The sequence below is a fragment of the Erythrolamprus reginae genome, chromosome 10 (assembly GCF_031021105.1).
Source record: "Erythrolamprus reginae isolate rEryReg1 chromosome 10, rEryReg1.hap1, whole genome shotgun sequence".
NCBI classification, from domain to species: Eukaryota; Metazoa; Chordata; class Lepidosauria; order Squamata; family Dipsadidae; genus Erythrolamprus; species Erythrolamprus reginae.
This window is the reverse complement of record NC_091959.1, coordinates 49,770,888-49,783,316: the sequence shown is the minus strand read 5'-3', so window position 1 is coordinate 49,783,316 and position 12,429 is coordinate 49,770,888. Positions and strand designations below refer to the sequence as shown.

At 46.8% G+C, this 12,429-nt stretch overlaps 1 protein-coding gene across 1 annotated transcript in view; it reads right to left on the bottom strand.

The window, feature by feature from the left end:
* MYO1H (myosin IH) overlaps positions 1–12,429 on the bottom strand; it is a 36,852-nt gene that overhangs the window by 12,570 nt on the left and 11,853 nt on the right. The window contains exons 6-22 of the mRNA XM_070763348.1: positions 12,116–12,295; positions 11,914–12,012; positions 11,692–11,805; positions 11,298–11,369; positions 10,213–10,332; positions 9,966–10,033; positions 8,935–9,040; positions 7,500–7,580; positions 6,063–6,154; positions 5,824–5,918; positions 5,057–5,103; positions 4,317–4,397; positions 3,097–3,202; positions 2,768–2,885; positions 2,288–2,401; positions 1,533–1,609; positions 331–399 (exon numbers count right to left, since the gene is read on the bottom strand). Coding sequence (XP_070619449.1) covers positions 331–399; positions 1,533–1,609; positions 2,288–2,401; positions 2,768–2,885; positions 3,097–3,202; positions 4,317–4,397; positions 5,057–5,103; positions 5,824–5,918; positions 6,063–6,154; positions 7,500–7,580; positions 8,935–9,040; positions 9,966–10,033; positions 10,213–10,332; positions 11,298–11,369; positions 11,692–11,805; positions 11,914–12,012; positions 12,116–12,295 — 1,639 coding nt within the window. The remainder of the gene's footprint in view (positions 1–330; positions 400–1,532; positions 1,610–2,287; positions 2,402–2,767; positions 2,886–3,096; positions 3,203–4,316; positions 4,398–5,056; positions 5,104–5,823; positions 5,919–6,062; positions 6,155–7,499; positions 7,581–8,934; positions 9,041–9,965; positions 10,034–10,212; positions 10,333–11,297; positions 11,370–11,691; positions 11,806–11,913; positions 12,013–12,115; positions 12,296–12,429) is intronic.

Genomic DNA, 12,429 nt, shown 5'->3' with positions numbered 1-12,429 from the left:
GTCCTTTTTTGAAAATAATAAAAAAAAAATTGAAAAACAAAACAAAACACTTCTCTCCTGAACCTTATTTAACCCTTTAATGTGTTTAAATGTTTCGGTCACGTCCCCCCTTTTCCTTCTGTCCTCCAGACTCTACAGATTGAGTCCATGAAGTCTTTCCTGACATGTTTTATGCTTAAGACCTTCCACCCTTCTTGTAGCCCGTTCAAACCTTCTTGATTAGCAGGCGAAGGGCAAGCGACGCACGTTTTCCCAAAGCATCTCCAGTAACCGAATTGTCATATCTCCTTCTCGAGAGAGAGTTTTCGCTTCCAGCCAACTCATCCTTACCGGCTTGTCTCATCTTCTGGAATTCTCGCTTCCCCAGGCAACCTCTGTATTTGGCTTGGATTCTGGAGACTGAAAGAGAGCGAGGAGAGGACTCTGCCCCAATGCCTTTGCCAGGCGAAAGTCCCCCCTTGTTTCTCTGGGGAGCCCTGGACTATGACGACTCCAAAGACTGTATAACTCTGTTTCCTTTACCAGAAACGTCCCTTCTAACTGCAAATTACAAGGACAAACACCTGGGACTTTGTAGCCCAGAAGATTCCTTGAAATTGAATCAAGCATTGTGATGCACCAACAGTGTTATCTAAGAATTCCCCTGCGATAAAAAGGCAGCTGGAAGGATCTTTCTTCAACTGGTTCTGTGGTGGTTGTGCAATGCCAATGGGAAGGCCATCCCATTTAGGTGGCTCCTTCCATTTCCAGTTAGATTCAACACAACGTTGCCCAGAAGATAAGAGTTCGTTTGCCTTTGACCATCTCCAACATTTCACCCCTCAACTTCTCTAATGTCTCATTTTGACTCCAAATTCAGGGGATGAGAAGAGTCATAGTCAAGATAGGTAAACTCTTAGGTATCGTTTGGCGGGCCCCAGGGATAGAGCCTTCTCTGTGGCAGCCCCGGCCCTCTGGAACGGCCCCCACCCTCCTTGTCTTTCGCAAATTACTTAAGACCCACCTTTGTCGCCAGGCATGGGGGAGTTAAGTTATCCTTTCTCCCTAGGCTACTACAAGTTATGCATGGTATGTTTGTTTGTTTTTTATAAGGGTTTTTTAGTTGTTTTTATTAATTGGATTGTTCATGTTGTTTTACCACTGTTGTTAGCCGCCCCGAGTCTGCGGAGAGGGGCGGCATACAAATCCAATAAATAATAATAATAATAATAATAATCTTTCCCACCAAAGCTCCCTGGCTTCTTCAGAGATTGAGCACATCTTAGTGCAAAGGAGACCACCCCAGAATTAGCCCTAGATAGTGCTGGCTTGCAAGGCTAAACCTGGAGGCTCCTCTTTGGCCAAAGCTGGGAAGGACGACAAGGGCCAGACTGAAGAGCCCAACAGGGATTTTTGTGCCGCCTTAGGACATCTGGGCCAAGAAGTCGTATTTATCAGGAGGTCACCCAGGGCTCTCAGGGGATGACTTCCTCATAATGTCCAGGTAGAAAAATATCATTCTGGTCAAGGGCCAAGGAGGCCCACGCACATACTCAGGAGGTGTTTCCGATGTTCAAAGGCATCTTCGGTGGCAAACAGGGTTCTCGGGAAGCGAATGAAGAGCTTGGTCCTGAAGGAGACAGAAGTCATTATTATTTATTATTTATTTATATTATTATTTATTATTTATTATTCGTGTGGCCTTCTGCCGCACGAATCCCAGTGACCGGTTAGGTCCCACAGAGTTGGCCTTCTCCAGGTCCTGTCGACTAAACAATGTCGTTTGGCGGGACCCAGGGTAAGAGCCTTCTCTGTGGTGGCTCCGACCCTGTGGAACCAGCTTTCCCCGGAGATTAGAACTGCTCCCACCCTCCTTGCCTTTCGTAAACTCCTTAAAACCCACCTCTGTCATCAGGCATGGGGGAACTGAGACATCTCCCCCGGGCCTATACAGTTTATACATGGAATGTTTGTGTGTATGTTTGCTTTTAATAATGGGGTTTTTAGCGTTTTTTAAATTATTAGATTTGTTCCACTGCTATATTGTTTTTATTACTGTTGTGAGCCGCCCCGAGTCTATGGAGAGGGGCGGCATACAAATCTAATAAATAATAATAATAATAATAATAATAATAATAATAATAATAATAGATTTGTATGCCGCCCTTCTCCAAAGACTTGGGGCGGCTCACAACAGTAATAAAAACAATACAACAGTGGAACAAATCTAATATTAAGTTGCATTTTAATGGGCAGCCCCCCCTGCACGGGTCGGTGATGGAGCCAGTGGGCACCGTCTCCTCTTTACCTTCCCATCTTGAACTCTTCGGGCTTGTAGCCGATGTGGTGGACGAGCCTCTCCACCCCCTTGGCTGCAGGGCCTCGCCACTGGGGCCAGGTGTCCGGGCAGAGCGACTTGTACCTGGAATCAGTCGGGAGAAAGAGGGTTCCCAACCACAGAAGGGGCCTGCTGGGACTCCCACAAAGAAGGCAAACTGACCTCCGCCTTCTCCATCCAGCTGGTCCCCCCCAGAAATCATGATTATGAGCAAAGCTTGTTTAGGGGATGCAAACTCCAATCCCCCTCCACAAGCCCCACAGCAAAGGGAGGGGCTGTACAACGAGACAATTCCACAGGTGACCTCGGTCTTCCTAATGTGTTGCTACACAAAGGGTGCCATTCAGGTGTCCAATCTCCAGCAGAACGTTTTAGGGCTGGGGGGGGGGGGAAACTAGGTGGCCCCCTCCTCTTGCATTCTCGGGGGGGGGGGATGGAGAGGAGCCTCACCTTTGCAGGAAGTGCTCATACTTCCGTCGGTAAGCGAAGCCAGCTCTCCTCACCCGGAGGTGCTCCATTAAGCCCAGGTATTTCACCTGGTGCCTTATCAGGGAGTCATCGAATTTGTCTGCACAACGAAAACAGCACCTTGTTCAGGGCCTTGGCCCCCCTCTTCTGCCTCCTCCCCCACCCCCCAAATGGTTAAAATCCCCCCAAATGGATTCCCAGGGTCCAAAGTCAACTGTCCAAATGCTCCAAAATGTTTGGCTTCAAAAGAGATCCTCAAAAGTCCTTTCGGGCTGAGGTCAGATCCATGAAACCGCCAGAGGTCTCCGTACCAGGTTCTTTGTCCCCGTTGGGTTTGATGCACCGGATGTAGGAGGGCTCCTTGGACATCAGGATGTCTATCAAACTGGACAGGCTGCTTTTGAACTGAGCTGCAACCTGGGCGCGACAGAAGAACTCGGTTACAAGCACGGAAGGAGTGAGACCCCCGTCCTGCAGCTACGAGCTCACACCAAGCGGGGGAGTGTGATCCTCGGATTATTAGAACTGCCCCCACCCTCCTTGCCTTTCATAAACTCCTTAAGACCCACCTCTGTCGTCAGGCATGGGGGAACTGAAACATCTCCCCCGGGCAGATACAATTTATGAATGGTATGTCTGTATGTATGTGTGTTTAGAATATGGGGTCTTTTAAATATTTTTAAACAGTAATTTAGATTTGTTGTAGATTGTTTTTTTTCACTTGTTGTGAGCCGTCCCGAGTCTGCGGAGAGAGGCGGCATACAAATCTAAATAATTAATAAATAAATAAATAAATAATAAATAAATATGTGAGAATGAGTGTGCGTTGTGTGCACTCCGGACACAGTGTTCTAAAGGCCACCGCAAGTCTCGTTTCCATGGGCACTTGGTCCCAGATCTGTTAATGGTGAGGAAGGGACTGCACGAGTCAAATAGAGGGACGTGGAAATATTGACTGACCCCTCGCATCCTGGACACAAAGTGTTTCAACTCCTACCCTCAAAATGTCACTACAGAGCCCTGCACACCAAGACAAGTAGACAAAAGGACGGTGTTTCCCCATCACTCTGCTAAAGAAAGAATTCCCTCCACACTATCAAACTATTTACTAAGTCTGCACTTCTATCAGTAGTAGCTTTTCCCCATCGTTCCTATCACCCATCTCCTCCCACTCAGGACTGTAGGGCTGTCACTTGTTGCTTGTATCCTTAAGATTTTTATTAATATCGATTGTTTCTTCATTGCTTACTTGACCCCTATGACAATCATTAAGTGTTGGACCTCCAGATTCTTGACAAATGTCTCTTTTTCTTTTGTTTGTTTATTTATTTAATTGAATGTGTTTGCACACAAATGATTTAATTGATTTTTATGTACACTGAAGACAAATTCCAAAGACAAATTCCTTGTGTGTGCAATCACACTTGGCCAATGAAGAAATTTCTCCTTCCCCCAATTCCACAATCTATTGCTGGGCTCCGAGCTAAAACATTTCAAGAGCTCCTCCAAACCGCCCAGGGGAGGCACTGACCGTCTCGGGCCTTCTCCGGTTGTGTAGCTCCGATGAGCGGAAGCATTCTTTCAGGATACCATTTTTGGAATTGCACAGCACCTGGAGACAGGTGAAATAATAATAATAATAATAATAATAATAATAATAATAATAATAAATGATTTATTGGATTTGTATGCCGCCCCACTCCGCACACTCGGGGCGGCTAACAACAATAATAAACACAACATGTACAATCCAATAATAAAAACAACTAAAAACCCTTATTATAAAACCAAACATACACACAGACATACCATGCATAACCTGTAATGGCCTAGGGGGAAGGAATATCTCAACTCCCCCATGCCTGGCGGTATAAGTGAGTCTTGAGTAGTTTACGAAAGACAGGGAGGGTGGGGGCAGTTCTAATCTCCGGGGGGAGTTGGTTCCAGAGGGCCGGGGCCGTCACAGAGAAGGCTCTTCCCCTGGGGCCCGCCAAACGACATTGTTTAGTCGACGAGACCCGGAGAAGGCCCACTCTGGCACCTTATTGGTCGCTGGGATTTGTGCGGTAGCAGGCGGTTCCGGAGGTAATCTGGTCCATTGCCATGTAGGGCTTTAAAGCAGGAGGCGGGGGCAGAATTCTTCATATACTCATTTTGAAACTCAGCCGCCCTAAGAATTCCTGCCACTCTCCCTCCCGACCTCTGCTCTGTCCCTTAACCCCCACAGGGCAAGAGAGAAGTCCACCTCCATGGGTCAAAACGTATCCTTACCTCTTTGAGGTTCCGGTAAAGCAGGTCATTATTTTTCTCCAGAAATCCTAAAGACGGCAGGAAACAAAGTGGAAACAATGCTAATAAAATTAGGAAACGTCTTCCTGAAAATGAAGCCAGGGGGACACCTCAGCAAAGGCTCTGCTGGCTTAAGACCAGCGGTTCTGAACCCTGGGAACTTTCAGATACTGTATCTGGACTTCAGCTCCCAGAATCCCCCTGCCGGCTGAGGGATTCTGGGAATTGAAGTCTCAAAGTTGGCATGGTTGAGAAACACAGTCTGAACAAATAAAATATTGGGATTGTGGGACTTATCAGACTCTTTTGCCAGGAGGTTTTGGGGAAGAGAGACACAAAAAGAGAAACTTCACCACCCTCGCCAACTTGGTGCCAACTATCCTGCACCACCCCTGGGGAGTCCGCTTGCTGGGAATGATGGGCTATAGCTTAGGGGACTTGAGTCAGCCAGGTCAAATCGAAGGGCCCGCAGAGGAATTACGGGAGTTGTAATTGGTGCCTAGAAGGAGGCTTCGGAATGAGGGGGCCACAGGGCCATTTTCCAAACTATTGGGGAGACCTCTTGCCCAGGTCAGTTGCTTCGGAAAGCGAAATGTCCCTGGTTTTGAACTCTGGACAGGAGGCGCTTCCAATCGGCCGGACGCCTCCTTGAAGCAGGAATCCTTCTCATGAGCCTCAAGCAAGGAACTAGCCAGGATTAAGCCCCCTCCAAGCCAGCTTTCTCACAGCGCCCCCTCTCTCTTTCTTACCCACTGTGCAGTAGGTCACTTCTCCAGCATAGTGAAGCAAGCGGAAGTCCACCCAGTCGATGGACTTCCGGGTCTTCATATCTGCAAGCTTCCGGCTGCAGAGAGAAAAGGTTTCATTCACATTAACTGGGTTTATATGCCGCCCCCACGTCCCAGGACTCCCAGGTCAGAGCGGGTGGGGCCGGACTAGAGCCCGCTCCAAGGAGGGCCCAGGTGAGGCCATCCCCTCTAGCACCTACGTCACAAAATGGGCATGATCCCCTACTTTCTCCTCCAGTTTTTCCAAGAAACTCAGGTCAGTGGCTTCACCAGGCCGCAAGCATTCTTCATCCTTTTTAAAAAAAATAATCTTTATCAAGAATTTACATCAAAAACAATGAATAGAAAAACAAAACGTATTGATTATATATGTCTATGTTTTGTCTGTGTTTTTCTATTTGTTGTTTTTGTTTTTCAACTTTCTTCGTCCTTAAACCCGAAAGACCAAAGACCTTTGCTGGGTTCCCACCTGAGCAATAAATGGCGCATCAGGCTTAAGGTAAGGGGTCCACCAGGGTATCCTAACTTCTTCAATGGATCCTGCCGAACCATCCTGGTCAGTGGTCAATGTGTCTGCTTCTTGAATCCAAACCAGATGTGTTGGGTTTATATTTGCACATCTGGAGGTCTCCTGATCCAGGGGAATGGACGCTGGTAGCAAGTCCAAACAGCAAAGAAAATTGCTCCTCCTTCCCAGGTCGGCCCAGGTCCTGTCGAACCACCCTGTGGTCCACTTTCCCTTCTTTGCCACTACACTACAAAACCAGAACTGTACTTTTGTAAGAAAGTCAATAGCGCGTTGATAGCATCTCCTAGCTATTTTAAAACCTTTTCAGTCCCCAAAATCCCTTTAGAGGGCAACCTTGCTTGGAGCCGGTCATATTGTGTGCCTTCCGTCAGTGTTCCCTCTAATTTTTTGGGGGGGTGGGCGGAAAAGTATAGTGTCTGAGCGGCAGTCCCTTTGGGACTGGGCGGCACAGAAATAATAAATAAATAAATAAATAAATAAATAAATAAATGAATGAATGAATGAATAAACAAACAAAGAAACAAACAAAAACCCCACCCTGTTTTGCCTCAGAGAATTTCAAAATAAAATACTGTACCGTGTGTCTATAACAGTGAGCTCATCATAGGGCAACTCTATCAATATCAAAATGCCACTTAAATAGTTGAGCTAGTTTCAAACTAGATTTTGATTTTCTTTCTCTCTTCCTTACTCCCATTCTTTTTCTCTTTTCCTTCCTCTCTTTTTTCTATCTATTTCTCTCTCTTCCTCTCTCTCTCTCCTTCCTTCTCTCTCCTTCCCTCTCACTCGTTCCCTCTCGGCTTCTGGGCAGGTTTGGAAAACTCTGAGTTGATGATGATTTTGAAGTGAGCGATTGCTGACTGCTCAGCTTAGAGGGAACTATGCCTTCCGTCCCCTGTCCATTGTCTCTCCTTATCTCCTTTATCTTTTCTTCCTTTCAAATATGTTCACCTATACTTTTATATCTTAATTCTATTCTTTTCTTTACTTATATTATTACATATCTTTCTCTTCAATGTGTGTTATGTATTGGACAAAATAAATAAATAAATAAAAATAAAATATTGGCGGTGGGTGAACTTACTCAAAAAAACCAATGTTTTCTTACCAGGATGGAAATGATGCCTCTGTGCTTTTCCTCCACAAGGTCACAAATGATCTTGTTATTAAAATATGGAACCGGTTCCCACTACAATTAGGAGACAAACATAGGAGGTCAAGGCACAGCGTGGCCATATTCGCCCAAGTAAAGTTCTATTTACTTCATAATAATAGCAGCGGCCTCTGGAACCAGAGATTTAGATGGACCCTGGGAAGAAGTCTTACAAGTTTTGGGGGAAAGGGCAATTGTCCACCATTTGGGTTCGGAACGCATACGTTTTCTTCACATCAAGCATCCTGGTTTGGTCAAAATTGGCAGGATTTTGTTAAGAGCTGCTTGACCGGACTCAGTGGATGGATAAAATGGGTAAATGTGGGCAGGATGTAAAAAAAGATGCTTCTGTTTATTAATTTGTTTATTAATTTGACTTCTATGCTGCCCAATTCCTGCAGGACCCATTTTTGCTCTTCAAAAGATGGTTGCCTTCTCCAACCCTTGGGCCATTTAAATGCCCCCTGGAGAAGCAGGGGAGGCCCACTGCCCCGACACAACTGCCCCTTATATTTGGCCTCTTCCTGCCCTGGGGCAGCCAAGCCTGGTGCTGCCTTGGGAGGCTGGGGAGGTGGGGAAGAAAGCTTAGAACTACGACGCCTCAAACATGATCTAAGCACAGCCCTCAAGATCTATATGCTACAACGTCCTCCCTGTCAACGACTACTTCAGCTTCAACCACAACAACACACGAGCTCACAACAGATTCAAGCTTAATGTTAACCGCTCCAAAGTTGACTGCAAAAAATATGACTTTAGATTAGATTAGATTTATTGGATTTATATGCCGCCCCTCTCCAGGACTCGGGGCAGCTCACAACAATGGTGAAGAACAGTACATAGTAACAAATCTAATATTTAAAAATCTAGATTACAGTTTTAGATTAAAAAGTCCAAAAAAGAAACCCCAATATATAAAAAACAACACACAATCGAATCATACACAATTTAGTAATTGAGTTGGTGAAGCATGGAACTCTTTACCAGACTCTGGGGTGTCATCCCCTAACCCCCAAATCTTTACCCTCAGACTGTCCAGGGTTGACCTCTCCAGATTCCTAAGAGTCTAATAAAGTCTAATAAATATAAGTCTAATAAATTATTATTATTAATTAAGAGGTCAGTAAAGGGCGTGCATAAGTGCCCCAGCGTGCCTTCCGTCCCCTGTCCGAATGTCCCTCTTACGTTTCTACTAGCTCCATGTATATGAACTCTATGATTCCCAATGATTATTTCTCCCATATTATCCCTAATGCCTTATCTTCCATTCTTTTATTGATGCATTTCACTTTGATTATATCCTCTAAAACCTACATGACGTATTGACAAAATACATAAATAAAGAATAAATAAATGAAACGGTTTAAGGGGAAGACGCCAGGAGAGCCACCTCAATGCCTTCCAGCTCGTACTCCTCTTGTTCGGCCTTCAAGGTCATCTCGATCAGCAGCTGGTGGAGTTTCTCGTTGCAATAGTTGATACAAAACTGTTCAAAACTTGGACACACGCAAAACAGAAGGAGAAAGAAAAGAAAACACACAAAGTCACTTTAAGAGATCTGTGTGTTCTGGAAGTGTTTCTGGACTGGACCCCCTGGACCACCCCACTACTAGAGGAAGGGGGGTTGTCTGACCATTCCCCACTCCTGCTTTTCCTCCAAATTCCATGCTCCTGTCTCTCCTTAGTTTATCTCATTTTTAAAATTTATTTATTATTATTTATTCCATTTCTTTCTTTTTTTATAATATTTTTTATTAAATTGCAAAAACAGACAAAACATACATTACATGTAACATTTAGTGGAGCAGCCATCTCTCCTCTCAAAGTAGAAGTCATCTTTATATTTTTAATAAGTAAAAAAGGGAAAAAAACCTAACTTTATCATTAATTTTAAAATACTTGAATATATCAATTGTAAGATAAGTAAAAAACACATCTAAAACATTTAAAAATATATAGAAATTTTTAAAATTGTTATTTATTCCATTTCTACGCCGTCTTCTACCATCTTCTACCTCAGACAAAGATTAATACAAAGCATGTTAGAAATCTAAATAAAACACAGTCTAAAAACCCCAATAGTTAAATTTAATCAATCACGTTCATCACATCACACACCATACACTCAATCGTTGGCCGGGGCAAGTTATTAAAAACTCAGGGGCCCCAAGCTTGTCGGCAGAGGTGGGTTTTTAAAACTTTACGGAAGGCAGAGAGAGTGGGGGCAGTGAAAATCTCTGGAGGGAGTTCGTTCCAGGGGGCCGGGGCCACCACAGAGAAGGCTCTTCCCCTAGGCCCCGCCAGATGACATTGTCTGGCTGATGGGGCCCGGAGAAGGCCGACTCTGTGGGACGTGACCGGTCACTGGGATGCATAAATCATTTTAAAATGTGGTTCGGTTTAGGGTGAGTGGAGACTTACCTGTTTGTCTCAAAGACTTCGAAGCCATAAATGTCCAGTAGCCCAATCACCGTTTTCCGGCTGAAGTCCTGCCAAAGAAAGACCAGCAGTGTGGGGTCCGATAGGAAGGTCCTTTGCGTGTCTGCGCACAAATTGGACACCAGGCACAAAACCCCCCAAGCAGCCCGTCGACCGTCAGCCTCCTCAGGCCGCGGGGGGACGGAAGACTCACGCCAGGAAGCGTGACCATCAGCCGCGAAGGACCCACCTTGTTGGCTAAAGAACTGTTGATCTTGTTGACCAGCCAAGCAAACGTCCGTCCGTATATTGCTTTCGCCACTGCATCGCGAGCGTAAAACGCCAGGTCCACATCGAGCGGGCTTAAAACCTTCAGAGGGGGAAATCACAGCAGGGATACACAGGGGGCAGAGGTGGTCCCGTCCCCTGAGGTTTCTCTCTCTTACTAGTATCAGGTATATAAATATTATCCCTTTGCACACCACCAATACGTACGTGACAAAACAAATACAATATAATAATAATAATAATAATAATAATAATAATAATAGTAATTTATTAGACTTGTATGTTGCCCCTCTCAGAAGACTCGGGGCAGATCACAACAGCAATAAAAGAGTACAACACCACTCCAATAGGCAAAACCCACAGCCACTCCGTCTTGTCAGGGTTGAGTTTCAGCCTATTGACAGCCATCCAGACCCCGACAGCCTCCAGGCACAGGCACATCACTTCCACTGCCTCACCAACTGGACATGGGGTGGAGATGTACAGCTGGGTGTCATCCACATACTGATGACCCCTCACCCCGTGTCCTTGGATGATCTCACTTTCATGTAGATGTTAAATAGCAATAAAATGCTGCACGAATCCCAGCGACCGGTTAGGTCACACAGAGTGGGTCTTCTCCGGCTCCCGTCAATTAAACAATGCCGCTTGGCAGGACCCAGGGGAAGAGCCTTCTGTGTGGCGGCCCTGGCCCTCTGGAACCAACTCCCCCCAGAGATTAGGATTGCCCCCAACCCTCCTTGCCTTTCGTAAGCTGCTTAAAACCCACCTCTGCCGTCATGCATGGGGGAACTGAGATATTCTTTCCCCCTAGGCCTTTACAATTTTATGTATGGTATGTCTGTACGTATGTTTGGTTTTTATATTTATGGGTTTTTAATTGTTTTTAGTATTGGATTATTGTTATATGCTGTCTTGTTATTGCTGTTAGCCGCCCTGAGTCTCCGGAGAGGGGCGGCATACAAATCCAATCAATCAAAATCCAATCAATCAAAATAAACCTGCCATGTTTTTCCTTGCAAAGGGAGCTGGGAGAGAGAGAGGTACCTCTTCAAACCGAGCCTCGATCTTCCTGTGGGTCAGAGACTCTTGGAGGATGGACCGGTGGACGCCCAAAAGCTAGAGAGAGGGGAGCAACAGAAACAACACTAGAGACGCCTGCTCAACTCTTTGGTCAGTTCCAAACCTCGGGGGGGAGGAAGGGGGAGCTTTCACAGGCGATGTGCAACACCCCATGCTCAAAACTACCCCTTTGATGCTGCATGCACACCACAGCCTATGGGAGCAGCGCATGGAATTGTCGCTGGATTTAACATGACAAAACGTTTCCCCATAAAGGCCCTGCTCTGGGCCAGAGTCCAGGGGGGGACGCCATGTGCTTTGCAGCCTGGGCTGGCCTCTCCCGAATTAATCCAGAGTCCCGGACGCGCCCAGCTGGCACCTTGGAGATCCAGTGGAGTTGAGTGCCGTGGGTGATGATGGCGTGGCCGTTGTTGTCTTCTTCAAACTGGATGTTGCCAAGATGCAGGACACTTGCAATGATCCCCAGGAGATTCTGAGAAGGGAGGCAAAGGAGGCGGTCAAGGTCCGCGTTGATCCACCCTGGTCACCAAGGGGGGCTGTCCTCCTCCCCTCTCTGCCCCCTCCTGAGGTCCCTTCCTACCTCAATATCTTTCGGGGCAAAGTCAATGACCGCGAAGGCCTTCTGGACCATCCTCCAGTCGCTTGTGTCATTAATGGAGGACACTTTGGCACAGCCCCCCTGCAGCGGAGGAGGGAGAGAGAGAGGGAGCAGCGTGGAGCTCTTCCCAAAGTCACAGGTGACACAGGAGACAACCCCGCCCCCCCACTCTGCCCCACCTGACCTGCACCAGGTAGGAGTAGTTCTGGGGGCTGCGTCCCAGGCCCAGCCCCTCCAGCAGCTCCTCCTCTGCCCCCTGCAGCAGCTGGTAGAAGACGTGGAAGTTGCGTTCTCCGGGGTTCTGGTGCACCACGCGCGACTTCTCAATCAGGTAGCTCAGGATGTGGCCGCCGACCGGAGCGCCCTGGAAGGAGGGGGGGGAAGCAAAGAGGCGGAGCTGCAGCAAAGGGGGAAAGACTCAGACCCCCCCCCCCCTAGCTGGGAGATGCCCCCCTGCACCCAGCTCTTCAGGGGGAGGGGGCTGGCTGGGGAAGCCCA